Raw genomic sequence first — 14751 nt, 5'->3', positions numbered from 1 at the left:
ATTGTTCGGGTTACAAAGATATACATATTTCTATTAAACTAGTCCGAGAACATTTAACTCATACGTAAAAGTGTGCCGTATAAAACATTTTTCATAAGACACCTGCTGTTCAAGTATTCACCGGAAGCAGGGAGTGGAGCTATCGCGATTTTCCGAACTTTATTTTTCTGTGAATTTCTCAATCTGTTCCCAGATTATTGAGAGTACTAAGCTTGAACTATAGGGGACTCAATAATGTTTAAAAAATGAGTGTGAAAAAAGAAGCAGACATGTTTGTCAGTCGTGCTTTAGAGAAGATTCTTGCTGATAAGGAAATAAAGAAACCAGCCTACTCGCAGTTAAAGAAGACATGTCAAGTGGCGCTTGGTATGAATCCCTTACTATTAGCACGCTAATGGCAAAATTCAAGACTATACACAATTTTATTGCATTGGTAGTGTTGGCTTGCATTATATTTACTTGTAAGAAAATATTACCTTTATTGTGAAACAACTTTCGTGATATTTTGTAGAGCAAATCAAGAAAGATCCTGCTGGCGAGAGGTAAGGTTGTCAATTTTAATAGGGGTTATTCTGTAAACTACGTTGGATATTGAGATATATAGTTTGCAGAGATTAATGCTTATCAACTAAATTTTACTGTTACCCAGAATGAAAATTATGTTACATTCAATGCTGATTGTAAAAAAGTGACGTTCTTTAGCATGGAACTGATCTTAGTTTTGTTTCGCTCAATCTATGTTCAGGCCTGCCAACTCTCACGCATTGGGCGTGAGACTCACGCAATCACACCAAAGAAAAAATGGAAATATGTGAGATTTTTGCCCCAATTTCCACAATTTTATATATACTACCATTGATACATCAATTGCCCCAAAACCAAATCTCAAGCATTGCCCCACTCTTGGGTTGGCAGGCCTGTGACCATGTTCAATCGGAAATTTGTGGAGCTATCTCTTAAATACAAGTTGAAATGTAGTAAAAATATTACACATTTCATAGATTATGAAAAGTAAATTTTTGTATATCAGAATATATTATAGTGTAAAGGGGTCTCGTGGAATCCTTTTCTTCTCTACGCTAAGATAACCAGCCACTTCGAGTGCTATGAGTTAATGTCTTTATTTGCTGTAGCCATTATAATATAGAGTATAATACAAAATCAGCACACCATTGTCTTGCTTGAACGCTCCTCCTGTAGTGCACTTAACAAAGGTCTTATTGACCTTTATATACCTTTAAGCCCACCCCTCTGTCCCAGGCGAGACTACCTAGTCATCACTCTTTTGGCTGGCTTTTGTTTGGGTGGTTCTTCTAGTGGTCCAGTTCATCAAGTGTACAGTCTGTCTAGTATAACGACTTGCGTCCATTGCTTTAGTCAGACGTCATACCCTCAAAAATGAAGAAATGTGATCATCATTACAGTATATCAATGAAAATGAAAAATCTTGACCATTGATATAGTTTACATATTTTCATAAAAAATTACACTTCAAGAAATTAAATTCTTAAACTATAAGAATAAGCTGGAAACAATAAAAATGGAATGTCACTTCTTAAAGGGAGTGTTTACATTTGTTTAAAATCACTTGTTTTACATGTGTTCTGTCAATATTTAGCTGCCTTACATGCAGATCTTCCAGAAAATCATTAGTATGAGGAACAAATGATGTAGAATACAATACATATAAATGTGGTATCTTTTATTGCTTAACAGCTGGTTCCATGCTCTTGAAGAAAGACAATTAGTTGTCATATGACTTTGTTCAAGTCTAACATTAACATTATTGTGTTGACTAGTATTTCTAGAGTTCACTCACTATCATGATATAATGGTAATTTTCTGTTCAAATATGCAGTTTTAGAGGTAATATGATTAGGCTACAATTACAAACATTAAAATTGGTTGTCCAGTCATTTCCCGATACTTAATACGTTACTCTTTACAGCCTGTTTATATTGCCCGTTTACCCGCGGCGGCTATTCAGCTTTTACTCTTCAACTTCGTTTTAATGATGATAAGCTATGATGACTTAGTATAATGTATATGTATGTATAAGCTGCTGTTTTTGCAGAGGGTTTGCCATGGAGTCAGTAAACATGATATTTATACCTTGCAGCAAAGTTGATGATACTGGCACGCTTCCCATGCCAGTGGGAAGTGAGGAATGTATTCGAGTAGAAAAATACATTCTTCCATTTGAGTTAGCCTGTCAATCCATGCACAGCAGGTTCACCACAACATCTCTTGATGTTCTACAGGTAAATGTTTTTATTTTTTCGCATTTTCTCCTAAAGCTATCTTAAACCACTCGTATTTCATATGTGGTAAGTTGGTGGATTTGATCGGTCTTAAATAAGTAATCCTAGACCTTGTAAAGTGTTTACTGTTTAATAAACTCATAGAATTATTATATGGAATTTGCTAGCCACCTATTGTTGTCTATGTTTGGTGGTGAAATTTTGTTTTAATTTTTTGCGGTAACAGCTATCAATGCTTTGAATGTTTAATATTGTTTCTCTTTGGGCTACTAATATCATGAAGCCATAACTCTTTCTTGAATGTCAATCAGAATGCTTTAAGAAAAACGACAGCTTTTCAAATAACGTAAATGCTTATAAGCCTTTAAAAACTGATTCCATTCAATTCTCATCAAAAAATTAACAATTCAATTCTCAATTCTTTTGCATCATATGTGCTTTAAAGGTTGATTCTATTCACAATTCATTGCAAAACACTACAATTCCATTCTTAATTTTTTAGCTATCCCAACTTCAATGGCCCAATTTAATTCTCCCAAATAAACAAAATCAATTCTCTATCAATTCTTATGAATAATTGACTTATGGCAAAACATCTCAAAATAACAATAACCCCCAATCGCTGATTTAGCTTCACGCAATAGCTCAGTCCATTGACTGTTTGTATAGCCAATATCAACTATTTCACTACAGATTTCTTTGCTTATTCGAATGGAATTGAGTCATGCCTACCATTTTTTGCTGGCATACACTCAATATTTTTTGCTGTAAAAGCAGAGTTTCTGTCATAACTTCGAAAGTTTTTTTAGAATCAGCAAAAAATTCTGCACAAAAATTATTGCAGTTGAAAAACAAAAGGATATTTTGATATTTTTGTTGTTCAGTAAAACTGGCTGCAAAAAAAACATTGTTGATTTTGCAATTTGCCCAAAACACAGACACACTTTATTTAATATAAAAATGTAGTAGTCAAAAATATCTTTAGTACCTCATTGGTCCGATATCGAAGAATTTCGCTTGCAGAAATACTTTTAGATCGCTGTTTACAATTTTTTTTGTTCATCTTAAACCGGAAATGAAAAAATCGAAACCACAATTTTATGCTGTTTTCTGAGTAAAGGAAAAGCTACATACCTGGTTCGTTTTTAGTGAAACGATAACCTAACTTCCTGAATTTATTGTTTCAAAGTTTTAGGTGGATCTGTTAACACTGCGATCCTTGATCAATATTTTGGGTAGGTACAAAAGTGAGTCCGTTATAAAGACGTTTTGGTAGAATGAGTAATATTCGTGAGCAGTTATGAAGCTTATTAATAAGCTTATTGTTATTGGCAAACCATAAGGCATAACCATAAAATATACACAGTTATATCAAGGTCTTGTAAAAATGTGTGTGTGGCTGGTAATATCGGACTGCACTGACATCCTCGCTTTGGCGTATATCAAGTAACAGATTGGGTTACTTAGGACATCACTGTTTGTGATGCATTTTTTGTGAACACAGCAATAATAAGCATTGGTGCATTTTGACTCGAGTCGTTTTGCTCATTGAAAATAGAGAATCAAGTCGATTCCTCTACGGTGCCAGTTAAGATTCAGTTCTTACTGGTATGATGCTCCGGGTCAACTGTCAATACAATTCTACAGTAAGTAAAATGTACAAGAGATTCAATTCATTTGTGAAATGAGCCGTAAGGGTTGCTCGAGCAAGCATGTTAACTCGAGTGCCCGTCTCTGTCAAATAATATCTAGACTTCAGTTCCTCGACTTGGCATCAGCTCACTATACAATCACGGATATTTCAGTAACTGCTAAAGTCGTTGAACCTTTTCTCAAGTCAGATCACTAAACCACTTACTGATTGCACAGCTGATTAGAGCTTTTAAGTTTGATGAAGCTCATATCATTATTTGCGTGCACTGTTAAAATATATAAATATATATTCATACATATGTTCATATATATACACACACATAATACTGCTACTTACCACTGGTGTCCAATCTCAAAACTGTTTGGATATAAAAGGAGGTACGTAAAGGCTGTGGTGCATTATTTTAAAACAATTTGGAAATTGATTATGGTGTTTTTGGTTGTCAATTTTACTACTAGATATTGATATAATTTTATAAGAAGTAGTTTTTTTATTAATAACGTTAAAATTTTAGATGTCATTTGGTTGCATTTTGTGGTATTTTTCTTAAAGTTTGAGGCAAAACTGCTCTGATTTTTTGATGTTTTCTGAAGAGCAACTAACCACATCTGCTATTGTGGATAAAACCATTCATAGCATGCATTAGCTTGTGTTATTACAATTGAAGGCAATATCAGTTTTTATCATGTCTAAGTTGTGTAATACATTGAATTATGTTACAACATTTATTGCAAAAAATATATCGATCAGGGTTGAGCTTGATTAGCTTCATTAGAAACTAGTTGCTAAGCTTTGTTCAAGCCAGTTCTACGAGCTGGGTGTATGATTTGCCGTTGTTATGTGTATAAAGTTACCTACCTAAAATGATTTTAAATACTTCCTATTAATAATTGGTACATGGATTGTAGTAATTTAAGCCAAAGTTTTACTGTTTAGTCATTCAATATAGTTCAGACATCTTGTACTAAAATTCCATTTACATAGCCGATACATTTACTGCACAAAATGACTAGCAGCTCGAAGAAGGCTGACTGATTATTCTAGGATAATAATATAATAATATGTCTAGCAATACATAGCTAACTTTGTGTATACATTATTCACCTTTCACAGTTTCAGCACTTCGCGGTTAAAAAGGTTTGGTAAAAAGAATTATTAAGAATTAAAAAGAAAATTATCCACAAAAATTTTTATACGGACAAGTATACAGTATTAATAACATTAGGGTAATGTTATTGCCTATAATGTGGTACTTTTATTATAAAATGCTATGAAAAATAACTATAATGAATATATATGCAGATTGACCCCTCGCTGGTTCGGGGTTATTTTCTGCAGTTTCAGTTATTCGCAAATTTTTCAAAAATTTTTATCAAAAATTTTACTAATCAAAATTTACTGTTCATTGTTAAATTTTATTATTTAAAATTATCCTTTTTGCTCTTTGAATACAATCTTCATGATGTCCTTGAAAATGGAATGGCTTTCGTTGTTATACATATGTATGTATAACAATACATACGCCTTCACTAAAACTTTTGATGGATTACATGTACTGCACGTACATACCTATACGTTGTGACAAACGAGTCTTATACACATTCTCATGTTTACGAACATGTGACTTCCTTCTTACAACGAACCCAGTTAACCACAAGTATGAGTATTCAGACCAGATGAAGTCCGAACTACGCCTGTACTATGTAAATGCATTCTCCGGTTTAAAATACTTGGACTGGAGTTGAAATATGAACTTTAAGTCATATATTTGATTTGACTTAAAGTTCATATTTCAATTTCAGTCCCAATATTAATAAGTAATACCGACTTCAATTTACTATATAATAAGTAAATTGAAGATAAGATAACTTCAATTTACTTATTATGTAGAAAATAAATACAATATGTTTAGAAATCAGTTTAAGTGTTCGGTTGTTTAAATTTTGGCTCATACTTATACATTAAAATATTTCGTGGATTTTCACTTATTGTGGAGGACGCTGGTCACCAAGAACTGCAAATATTGAGAAATTACTGTATTTCTAATATCAACATTAGTACAGCATGTAGGCATCGGATAGAGCTCTCAAGTCACATCTGTAAAGGTTGCTGTCTACGACTTGCAGAAACTGATAGCGTATGGACATTTAGTTGGCAACTCAGAAGACACCCTTCACCCCGGTAAAAAACTTATTGACCGAGTTGTAGAGACTGTATGCGCCTGTTTTCATGGCACCCAGACGGACGAGGGTGTGCAACTACAGATTATCAAGGTAGGTATTTGGTACTTTCATGGTTGAATAATCGCTCCATTTTCCCATACCGCAGAGTTTAATAGAAAAGAACTCATCAAAGTCTAAAGGAAATGTTTGTCTATTTCATGTATCAAGCAAATTATCAACTCTGCTCACTGATTGGTTGTTTTGTGTATGACGCAGAGAGTAAACTAATAGCTCCATGTTTGTTTACTTCTTTTTTCTGTCCCCAAGGTTTATATGTTTCCATTATTTTGGTTCATACCAGTTTCATAAACATATCAGTAGTTTATCTTGAGTGTAAGCTGCTAGTATTAACGGGCCAAAAAGAAATACACTGAACCAAATAACTTCGGAAAACTGAACTTGTTGAATTTGACACAAATTATTTTCATAAAATTGGTATCAGTTGTTTATCCTTGATAGTAACGTATTAGTTATTTCATATTGGAGGTATGACAACTCCAAATTTTCATTCAGTAGATGTTTTATTCTAAGGAAGGTTAGCTTCTTTGGTAGCGCCATTCCTGTCTATTTGTCTATAGTTATTGTTAGTTGACATGCAGGTCTCTTGATGTCGTTTTATACATAATCAAAAACTTTACTGCGTATATTTCTTAGTGCCTGCTCACCGTGATAACATCAAATAGTGTCGAGATACACGAGGGTACCATTCTTCAGGTGGTGAGGACATGCTATAACATCTACCTCGCTAGGTAAGTTTGGTTCTAGCGCAATAGCAGATGTGGTTAGTTGCTCTTCAGAAAACATTGGAGAAACAGAGCAGTTTTGTTGCAAACTTTAGGTAAAAGACCAGAAAATGCAACCGAATGCCATCTAAAATTTTAATGTTATTGATGAAACAAAAAACTACTTATAAAAATAAATTAATATTTAGTTGTAAAGTTGACAAACTTAAAAACACAAAAGGCAATCATTTAAATTCTGTGATAAAATAATACAACACAGCCTTTGCATATCTCCTTTTATATCCAAACTGTTTTGAGATTGTACACCAGTGGAAAGTGGCAGTATTATGTGTGTGCGCGTGCGTGCGTGTGTTTTCATAGTGCCTCTGGGTATTCTGTAACCTTCGTCGTAGAGTTCACTGCATGGTCAAGCTGATACACAAATGTTGTAAGATGGTCTCTCCAACTGCTACAGAGTTTGGTAATGAGAATAAAGTGGCGTAACATACTTATATATTTTATGAGCTAAGGATTTATTACAGGTGTGGTTGCTGATTATTAGGAGTTTAGACATAGCAATTTTATTGCTGTTTTTTGGAAATGGTAGGAAGTCTTGGCATATTTGTAAAGGTAATCTTACCGATTCCTGCATCAACCATGTTCAGGGAGAAGATAACTCATTTAGTATTTATATTATCGTATAGAATGATCTCAGCCTCACTTGATGCTCAAAGCCATTCACCGTAACACTACCTTTTGGTGAAATGTATTTATTCTTCTGCTGACGTCAAAAAGGAGGGTGTATCAGTGATTATAAGGGCAGACAGTTGTGATTGCTTATTATTGTAGTAAAAACCTGATCAATCAAACTACAGCCAAAGCTACACTCACACAGATGATCAGCGTTATATTCAACCGTATGGAACAACAGGCAGCTGTGCAGCAAGCAGCGGCGGCTGAAGCTCAGCAACAGAAATCCAAACAGGTTCGAATGGAATCAGTAAAATTTGTAAAAAGGACACGTGTGCTCTTCGGACACACGAGGTGTGTCCGAGGAGCTTGTTATAGTTTTGTCTATTTACTAGTCTTTCGTGCCATTGGCTTTTCTTATCCTTTATTCGTTCACTGGTTTGTAGGAGGAAATAGAGGACGACTGCCACTCTACTGACACACAGAAGGTGCAGTATTTCATCTTCCTTGTAGTAAATGATAATTTTGCATATATATTTTTTGATTAATCAAACGAACAAGTGTACCAACTGCCATTTCTCTGTCTCAGGTTAGTGAGGAGGAAGAGGTGGTGGATGTTGAAACGGAGGGAAAAACTTCTGTAGAGGAAGTAGTCTCTAGTATTATAGAGGAAGTGATTGACAAGGTGGTGCCGGAGGAAAAAGCAGGTACAATCCTACATCCATATTCATAAATTGTCATATGCTCATTGGTTAGGTCTCTGTAGCCATCTTACTCGAAAATGTAAAATGTCCTGTCGATTGATAAAACTCAGTGTTTGTTCGTCGTCTTTTGTTCGTGTGTCCAGTTCTAGCGATTACAATATAGGAACGAAAAACCTGCTTTGCACTGGAATCGAACTCAGAAACACCTGTTCTGCAAACAGGCATGCCATCCACTATGCTACGATGTCACTGCCATACTATGAAATAATTGTGCACAGTATTTACTACACCGGTTAAAATACACATGTTTGCAAAAAAGACTATTGGTTACAACTAGCACGATTAAGTTCATGATTGCATGATAAATTATGGCGTGTAATGTAATGAGCTTAATGCGCTCTGGGACTGAGCTCATATGTCAATTTACTCGCATGTTGGTGCAATTTATTTATATATAGAACAATTAAATATATATTGATTGGTTTCCATAGTATAAAAAACACAAACAAGAACACTTAAAACAAAATATTGTAACAGAAAAAACATGTTGGTAATTGTCCTAACCTACCACATGCTTTCAAAAAGCAACAAACAAAGGATAATGCAAGAAAATGTGATTAATTAAAATGTAAAATTAAATACATACAATAGCAGCTAACGCTAGCATTTGCCAAAAGGGAGAGAAAAGTTATCCTTCATTAAAACATTTGACTTTGATAAATTTGGATTCTGATGCGCGGATTTGAAAGCAAACTTTTATTTTAAACTTGACGTAATTAAAATTTCTTTGACGTTCATAGTTTTAAATTTCTTCTCGCAGCTTAGCTAATTTTTCCTTTGTTTCGCTCTCACGATCAGCCCCTCGTTTTAAGATAAACCTATCTAAGGACGTTTGCCTTTGTCGCCCTTTCAACGTGCTGCGAAAAGGATGAACACAGGTGTCGTCAAGAAAGGCGAATGGACGACCACTAGCCAACTTGTCCGAATGCCTATTTTTATAGTCTTGATAGATAGCACCGGCCTTTTCACACAGTATCGTTTCAGTTACGCTGTCGCCGGCTAATTGTTTGTCTTTTATCCAAAGCATGAGCAGTCTCTCCATCTCGTCATAAAAATCGCTATGCCGTTTGGAAACTATGGTTAGTCCTTTTGCAGGCTTAATGCCCTTAATATTATCCTTCTGTTTGATCATCGTGCATATTGTGAATGTATTTCTGTCATATTGGCGAGCCAGCTCAATCACACATATTTTACACATATTATACACATATTATTATTATTCTCATATTTTAAATAATCTCATGTTTAATATCAATTTTTATCATTCGCTTTTTCTTTGCACTATCCATCATTGTACCGGTTAACTTTCGGTCTACGAACAGTACTTTCAATTCACACACTTCCGCACTGAAAAACACGTACAAAAAGTATGCGATGCCAGAGTATAACCTGAGCAGTTGAAAAATACAGAGTGATGCTGTTCTCATAAAACACCTCCGACATACTTGGCAACTGACTCACGTGCTCGTATCTCAAATATGGCTCGTATGTTAGTGCTAAAATGTGCTCAAAAGCTGGCTCGTACCTCAAGTTTCTCGTGTGTTGGGGCACTCGTAAGTTGAACTGTATGACTGTATAGTGAAAATCTAAACTAGCTTACGTTACTAACTCAAGCTCTTTACATTTATTGGGTAAAGAAACTTAGCTAATGGCAACTATATTACCTGCCACTGTTTATAAGCTGTTTTAAATCTTGAATGAGTGTGTAGCATAATAAGTAAGAAATGTTTTTCAACAAACTGTGTTAGCTATGTCTTGAGCTTTTAAATATTTGAATTATGCATTGGCGAGATACACAGGAATAAATACTATGTATACATTATCTATGCACAAATTTTTTATTACCCGTGCAACGTCGAGCATTCAACTAACATTTATAGTAGATATTGATTGATTATTGATTACCGTGGATGCAAATTTGTGGTTCAATTTGCAAAAATAATAATTGTAATAACTCTGACCATTTTTAAATTATGTATTATTTTATAATAAAAGACTATAAATAATGTAAATAGAAAGTTTACACACGTTTAGATTGATTACTATGCCATGGAATTTCTATATTTCTATATCGATATTCAGAAGACATACGATGAGTGTGACATTCCTCTTTAATATAATGTAACTTTCCAACATTTCACACCCGTTTTAACCAGCTCTAGATAAATACTGTTGCCACTTTATTTATTTTCATGATATCCACACATTGTATTAATATTTTGGTGGATTATTACAGTTTCTTGTATGCCTCATTTTAGTTACGGTTTTTAGGTAGCACAAGTATTAGTTCAAAAAGTTACTAAGATAGGTACTAGTTACTAAGATTAACATACTGTTTTGTTACTAATTTTTTATATGTACAGCACTTCTATAAAATTTTGACAATTTCTCCCAGAAGGTGTTTGCATTATATAATTACTAGGGTTTCTATACCCCTACGTTCGATTTTTTCACCATACGATGCCAACCCTGGAACGGATCAAAATCGTATCCTAAGGGTGCATTGTATATACACAATGAACACCACTGTTATGCTGCCTTTTCACAAGCTGGCATCGAATCGCGGTGGTATATACTGTTTAAACTGAAAATTTATCTACACGCTGCAGTGAAACATATTATGCCTATATAGCAACAGATGCTAATACCAACGACACTCCACATAGTGATATCGCAGAGGAGGTTGACGAAGAGACAACTCCCACTGAGAATATTGGAGAGACAACTACAGTAGTAGCCAATGGTATTGACCATCCATCTACTTCAGTGCACATGTCACCAGGTGAGTGCTAAAAGTATTTGTAATAGCATCAGGTCATAGCTGTTATTTACTTGTTTCTAATAATGTAGAAACAAGTAAATAACAGCTAAGGGGTGGCCATGTGGCAGCCTGAGCAACGCTTTTGGACAATGCATATGTTGACTGACGCAACTAGAGTTGCAACAAATGACCACAGGAGCTCGAATCGGACTCAGTACATCTATTTCGTTTTAGATATTTCTACTCATGGTGTCACACATTTTTTTTTATCAGTCTGAATCGACTAGTGAGAAAATAAAGTATATATTTCATTTGCAAATAAGCTGTCAAATTTAATATAAGATTTAGAACTGAACAGGCATAATCCTGTTTGGCTGCTTGATTCCTGCCTGGGCTCCATTTCAAGCCTTGCTTTAGCTGCTGTGTAGTCACTCGTTAAAAATGATACATTCTATGATATCTTCTATGAAATCTTCTATGATATATTCTTAATGACTGTTTGCTGTTGAACACTTATGGTAAGGCTGTAGCTAAACATAAAGTAGACATTACTGTTATTGTATAAATTCATCCCCTACAGCTATGTGAGTGGCATTGTCAGCATACATTTAACAGGTGACACAGACAGCATACACAGCGCAGACAGTGTGAATGTGTCAGCTTTCACCAGTGTTCTGCAAATGGATGCCTTCCTAGTCTTCAGGAGCCTCTGCAAGTTGAGTATGAAGCCCCTTAACACTGATGGACCGCCTGACCCAAAGTAAGTTTTGGCTTTTTCTGGCTCAAATCACCTTGTGCTCTGTCGGTTGGATGTCCTTTACGTCTGCATGAACTCTTCTGTAGGTCACATGAACTAAGATCAAAGATTCTTTCTCTCCAACTTCTCCTCCAGATTCTACAGGTTTGTACAAAGATTTGGTTTCTAGTTGGGAGTTTACGGATGGAGTTGCCATTATTAAATTTAGCTAATAACCCTCTCTATTGCCTGCTCTGGCATGAACCAGACCAGTTTCTATTACTGGTTAGCGATATTTATTGAGAAAATAATTACAGCATCTTGATAAAGTACGTTGAGCTGTCAAATTCGGCTATAAAAAGTATATATCAACTGTTCATTACATATCCAAAGAGAGAGTATTAGTCCAGCACATTTTTTATGCTACTAAAGCATAGTATCATAGCGATGGTATTTATGGCTATGTTCTAATCAGTTGCTTGCCATGATTTATTGCAGACAGCAGGACCTGTCTTCCGGTCAAATGATATGTTTATCAGCGCCATCAAACAGTATCTTTGTGTGGCTCTCTCCAAGAATGGTGCCTCATCCGTGCCTGAGGTGTTCGAGTTGTCCCTCTCTATATTTCTCATCCTTCTTGCTCACTTCAAGCAACACCTCAAGAGACAGATAGAGGTAAGCAGGCATCTATTGTATTGTTGACATGTAGAGATACTAGCTGTGCTACCCGGCGTTGCCCGGGTGACAAAAAAGTCGGGACAGAAAATTGATTTGTATTTGACATATAACGACATTTCCCAACCTAACTTTTAAACTACATATTATGAGAGAAGTGTTTTATGTACTGTAGTTGAAATAAATTAAGAGAAAAATACAAACAACTGTAGGGGTTTTAAAACTTTGTCAAACCACGATAACTTTCAAGCTATTAGCCTGGCACATTGCCTAATAGAAAATTCCAGTAAGCTGCTAGGCTTCTAATGACGGTACTCCATGACGTCGCGTCAGCGTTGTTGTCCAGCTACAGTTATTCTAATATTAGCTATAGCCGGAATGCAGACAGACATACGGACATACATTGAAAAATATATATATAGAAGTGCTCACTATGCTGGCAGATAGAGGCAAGCGCTTATTGTGTTGCTGGCAGATAGAAGTAAGTGTCCGTTGTGTTGCTGGCAGACATAAGTAAGTGTCTGTTGTGTTGCTAGCAGATAGAAATAAGTACAAAGTAAAATGTATTTTTGTAGTGATGAGCTGCATATATATAGGTAGCTGATAAATTTTCAAGCTCAACATTAAAAAGCAAAAATGTTTTTGCTCAAAACTGTTTATCCTTCTAATGTCCAAATACTGTTAGATATTCTTTGAGTGACATAGAAAGGTATACTTCATGCCAAAGTTTATTGAATCAAGCCATTCTCATGAAATTCGTCCGTTTTCTAATAGCTATTGTTTAAATCGCTGCAAATTTTCCTTCTCTTTTTCTGTGTTAAATTCTGACAGTCATGGCATCTCCTCTAGTAGTTGTACAGTCATGGCATCTCCTCTAGTAGTTGTACAGTCATGGCATCTCCTCTAGTAGTTGTGCAGTCATGGCATCTCCTCTAGTAGTTGTACAGTCATGGCATCTCCTCTAGTAGTTGTACAGTCATGGCATCTCCTCTAGTAGTTGTACAGTCATGGCATCTCCTCTAGTAGTTGTACAGTCATGGCATCTCCTCTAGTAGTTGTACAGTCATGGCATCTCCTCTAGTAGTTGCACAGTCATGGCATCTCCTCTAGTAGTTGTACAGTCATGGCATCTCCTCTAGTAGTTGTACAGTCATGGCATCTCCTCTAGTAGTTGTACAGTCATGGCATCTCCTCTAGTAGTTGCACAGTCATGGCATCTCCTCTAGTAGTTGTACAATCATGGCATCTCCTCTAGTAGTTGTACAGTCATGGCATCTCCTCTAGTAGTTGTACAGTCATGGCATCTCCTCTAGTAGTTGTATAAATTGCTGTAGGTCTTCTTCAAGGATATATTTCTCTTCATACTTGAGACAGCTAGCAGCTCTTTTGAACACAAGTGGATGGTGGTGCAAGCGCTAACGAGAGTGTGTGCAGACGCCCAGTGCGTTGTCGATATTTATGTCAACTATGACTGTGATCTCGGACTAGCAAATGTTTTTGAAAGACTAATAACTGACTTAACTAAGATAGCGCAAGGTCAACAGGCAATCGTTTATGGTAAGTTGTTTCCTCTATTTATTTTAATTCTTTACTCCAAACTCTTTATAAGCTTTTCTACTTGCGTTAGTTGTTTAAATCTATCTCTATTTCAACTCGAATGGCTGTTTCTGTTGCCAGCCATTTTTCTTGTTCACGTCATTCCATGTTCCGTGAGTTGTCGTCCTGGCACTAAGAAAAGACAACTTTGGTGTCAGTTTGAGGTGGTTTGTTGTAGGTGCTACCCCTGCTCAAGAACACAATATCAGACTCAAGGGTCTAGAGTGTATCGTGTCTATATTGAAATGCATGGTTGATTGGAGCAATGACCTCTATGTCAATCCTCATCAACAGTCCAATCTCGGTAGGTTGTTCTCTCACTTGCTCTTTAGTCACTTTCACTCTATCCGCTGCATCTTCATTCATTTTCTCTCTATTGACATCTTCACTTGCTTTTTTTCATTTTCGGTCCTTCAATTTATTCACCGTATGAACCTCGGTCAAGGACGTTCCGTGAATACAAAGCATTTGTGATGCTGTAACCTGTGGCGGTTCTGATGTTTATCAGGTAACGAGGTGATGCCCCAGCCGGTGGATCCAGACTCGGACTCTGGCAAAGGAACAATGGCTAGTTACAACAGCGCCAACTCTCTTAATGACAGTCCAGAACAGTTCGAAGAATTAAAACAGATGAAAGAGACTATAGTGGCGGGAATAGAATTGTAAGTTA

General features: G+C 35.8%; 1 protein-coding gene across 1 annotated transcript in view; it reads left to right on the top strand.

Moving 5' to 3' along the window:
• The first annotated feature begins 182 nt into the window (after nucleotides 1–182).
• LOC137390247 (brefeldin A-inhibited guanine nucleotide-exchange protein 1-like) overlaps nucleotides 183–14751 on the top strand; it is a 32588-nt gene continuing 18019 nt past the window's right edge. The window contains exons 1-15 of the mRNA XM_068076571.1: nucleotides 183–366; nucleotides 512–542; nucleotides 2120–2261; nucleotides 6042–6188; nucleotides 6792–6886; nucleotides 7709–7844; nucleotides 7996–8037; nucleotides 8139–8256; nucleotides 10946–11095; nucleotides 11690–11834; nucleotides 11918–11975; nucleotides 12309–12485; nucleotides 13820–14042; nucleotides 14260–14385; nucleotides 14590–14743. Of these exons, the coding sequence (XP_067932672.1) occupies nucleotides 246–366; nucleotides 512–542; nucleotides 2120–2261; nucleotides 6042–6188; nucleotides 6792–6886; nucleotides 7709–7844; nucleotides 7996–8037; nucleotides 8139–8256; nucleotides 10946–11095; nucleotides 11690–11834; nucleotides 11918–11975; nucleotides 12309–12485; nucleotides 13820–14042; nucleotides 14260–14385; nucleotides 14590–14743 (1865 nt within the window). The 5' untranslated portion in view covers nucleotides 183–245. The remainder of the gene's footprint in view (nucleotides 367–511; nucleotides 543–2119; nucleotides 2262–6041; nucleotides 6189–6791; nucleotides 6887–7708; nucleotides 7845–7995; nucleotides 8038–8138; nucleotides 8257–10945; nucleotides 11096–11689; nucleotides 11835–11917; nucleotides 11976–12308; nucleotides 12486–13819; nucleotides 14043–14259; nucleotides 14386–14589; nucleotides 14744–14751) is intronic.

The sequence above is a fragment of the Watersipora subatra genome, chromosome 3 (genome assembly GCF_963576615.1).
Source record: "Watersipora subatra chromosome 3, tzWatSuba1.1, whole genome shotgun sequence".
Classification (NCBI taxonomy): Eukaryota; Metazoa; Bryozoa; class Gymnolaemata; order Cheilostomatida; family Watersiporidae; genus Watersipora; species Watersipora subatra.
This window is presented reverse-complemented; position numbering and strand designations above follow the sequence as displayed.